Source organism: Austrofundulus limnaeus, unplaced genomic scaffold, assembly GCF_001266775.1.
Source record: "Austrofundulus limnaeus strain Quisiro unplaced genomic scaffold, Austrofundulus_limnaeus-1.0 Scaffold1372, whole genome shotgun sequence".
Classification (NCBI taxonomy): Eukaryota; Metazoa; Chordata; class Actinopteri; order Cyprinodontiformes; family Rivulidae; genus Austrofundulus; species Austrofundulus limnaeus.
The window spans coordinates 35980-38819 of NW_013953774.1; the positions used below are offsets into that span (position 1 = coordinate 35980).

The window sequence follows — 2840 nt, forward strand, 5'->3', positions numbered from 1 at the left end:
GATGGATGAATGATGGATGGATGGATGATGGATGAATGATGGATGATGGATGGATGGATGATGGATGGATGATGGATGGATGAATGATGGATGGATGGATGGATGGATGATGGATGGATGAGTATCAGCTCAGCTCTTACCCAGAATCCTCTCTTCTCTGCAGACAGCCACAGACAGCTCGTCCAACTCGTCTCAGAGGAGAGAGCCCGCCCTCAACACTCTGGCTCCGCCCCACCTCTGTGAACCCCGCCGGCACCGTTGCATCCTGGGACGTTTGTATGAGCAGCACCGACCGTCCGAACCCTGCTTCCTGGACCCGGTGAGTCTGGTCTTCAGCTCAGAACTGTTCTTGTTGCTGAACGATCCGTACTGTCAGCTCATGTGCTGAATGAATGACTTGCTGACAATTCTTTAGAACGAACCGATTCTTTTAAACGGATCGATTCTTTAGAACAATTCTTTTAAATGGATCGATTCTTTTGAACAATTCTTTTAAACAGATCGATTCTTTTGAACGAACTAATTCTTTTAAACGGATCAATTCTTTAGAACAAACTGATTCTTTTTAACAGATCGATTCTTTAGAACACTTCTTTTAAACGAATCGATTCTTTAGAATGAACTGATTCTTTTAAACGGATCGATTTTTCAGAAAGAACTGATTCTTTTAAATGAATCGATTCTTTAGAACGAACTGATTCTTTTAAAAGGATCGATTCTTTAGAACAAACTGATTCTTTTAAACGGATCGATTCTTTTGAACAAACTGATTCTTTTTAAACGGATCGATTCTTTTGAACAAACTAATTCTTTTAAACGGATCGATTCTTTAGAATGAACTGATTCGTTTAAACGGATCGATTCTTCAGAAAGAACTGATTCTTTTAAACGAATCGATTCTTTAGAACGAACTGATTCTTTTAAACGAATCGATTCTTTAGAACGAACTGATTCTTTTAAACGGATCGATTCTTTAGAACTAACTGATTCCTTTAAATGGATCGATTCTTTTGAACAATTCTTTTAAACGGATCGATTCTTTAGAATGAACTGATTCTTTAAACGGATCGATTCTTCAGAAAGAACTGATTCTTTTAAAYGAAWCAATTCTTTAGAACAAACTGATTCTTTTAAACGAATCGATTCTTTAGAACGAACTGATTCTTTTAAACGAATCGATTCTTTAGGACGAACTGATTCTTTTAAACGAATCGATTCTTTAGAAGAATTCTTTTAAACAAATCGATTCTTTAGAACAATTCTTTTAAACGGATCGATTCTTTAGAACAATTCTTTTAAACGTTTCGTCATGTCTCTGATTAACGTGTGCTCTGGGCCTCGCAGGCGGTGCACATGTTTCCTCGTCATGTCAGCTTCCCTCTGGAGGAAGAGGAGGTCGTACACATCAACCCCCGCGAGCGGAGTTGGCTCACCGGCTACGAGGACTATCGCCACACCAACTCCACCTGCGATCACCTGGCCCAGGTGCGCAGCCCGGACGCCTGCATGCATTTCACCAAGAGCGAGCTGCCCAAACACACGTACACCTGCACGTACCCGCGGGGCTGCGACCTGCAGCGAGGCTACAGCGGTAAACCCGGCTGCCTGGAGCTGGGCGTCGCACACCGCCCCGTGGTCACGCTGCCGCCACAAGCACTTCCTCCCAAATGCAAGTGGAAGGGGGCGGAGCCAGAGCCTTCCCGCTGCGTTTACTGTCAGGACACGTTCGTYCAGGAGGACAACGGGAGGGGGCGGTGCCAGGAGGCACCCGACCCCATCAAGACGTGCATCCGGCGGGTGAGCTTCATGTGGTGCGCCGACAGCCTGCTGTACCACTGCATGTCGGACCCAGAGGGCGACTACAGCGACCCGTGTTCCTGCGACACCAGCGACGAGCGTTTCTGCCTGCGCTGGACGGCCCTGATCAGCCTGTCCCTGGTGGCGCCCTGCATGTGCTGCTACGGCCCGCTCAGGGCCTGCCACCGCTGCGGCGTGGCCTGCCACTGCTGYGGCGGGAAGCACAAGGCCGCGGGCTGACAGGGGCCAGGCTCCGCCCACTCCACGCAGACCTGGGGGCTCACAGGCTCCGCCCATTCCTGAGAGACCTGTGAGTTTGCAGGCTCCGCCCAGTCTACAGAGATCTGAGGGATTACAGACTCCGCCCACTCTATGGAGAGCTGGGAGGGGGTCACAGGCCCCGCCCACTCCACTGAGACCACATGGAAACAGGCTGCTGTGATTTCTGTTGTCATGTCAGAGTTTTTATTTAATGCTGAGAGGAAGATGGTTTAACTCATTCAGTTTGTAAGGTTTATGTAAATAATAAATAAAACATCTGTGTGTAAAATACAGAGCAGGATCAGAACAGCTGAAACTTCAAAGGTTTAAAAAATTTCAAATATTTTACTAAATATTATTGTTTCACCTGGTAGCAAGAAATACATTCAACTGTTTTACAGTGTGATGCACTTTGTCCTCCTCTTCCTGTCCTCTTCCTGTCCTCTTCCTGTCCTCTTCCTGTCCTCTTCCTGTCCACTTCCTGTCCTCTTCCTGTCCTCTTCCTGTCCTCTTCCTGTCCTCTTCCTGTCCACTTCCTGTCCTCTTCCTGTCCTCCTCCTGTCCTCTTCCTGTCCACTTCCTGTCCTCTTCCTGTCCTCCTCCTGTCCTCTTCCTGTCCTCTTCCTGTCCACTTCCTGTCCTCTTCCTGTCCTCCTCCTGTCCTCTTCCTGTCCTCTTCCTGTCCACTTCCTGTCCACTTCCTCCCCTCTTCCTGTCCTCTTCCTGTCCACTTCCTGTCCTCTTCCTGTCCTCCTCCTGTCCTCTTCCTGTCCTCTTCCTGT

The 2840-nt window shown here is 47.9% G+C and overlaps 1 protein-coding gene across 1 annotated transcript in view; it reads left to right on the plus strand.

The window, feature by feature from the left end:
* The window catches only part of spred2a (sprouty related EVH1 domain containing 2a), a gene marked incomplete at its 5' end in the record, with an annotated part of 3830 nt that extends 1479 nt beyond the window's left edge, over positions 1–2351 (plus strand). Inside the window, 2 exon segments of the mRNA XM_014032076.1 lie at positions 164–319; positions 1345–2351. Coding sequence (XP_013887530.1) covers positions 164–319; positions 1345–2037 — 849 coding nt within the window.
* Positions 2352–2840: the final 489 nt, after the last annotated feature.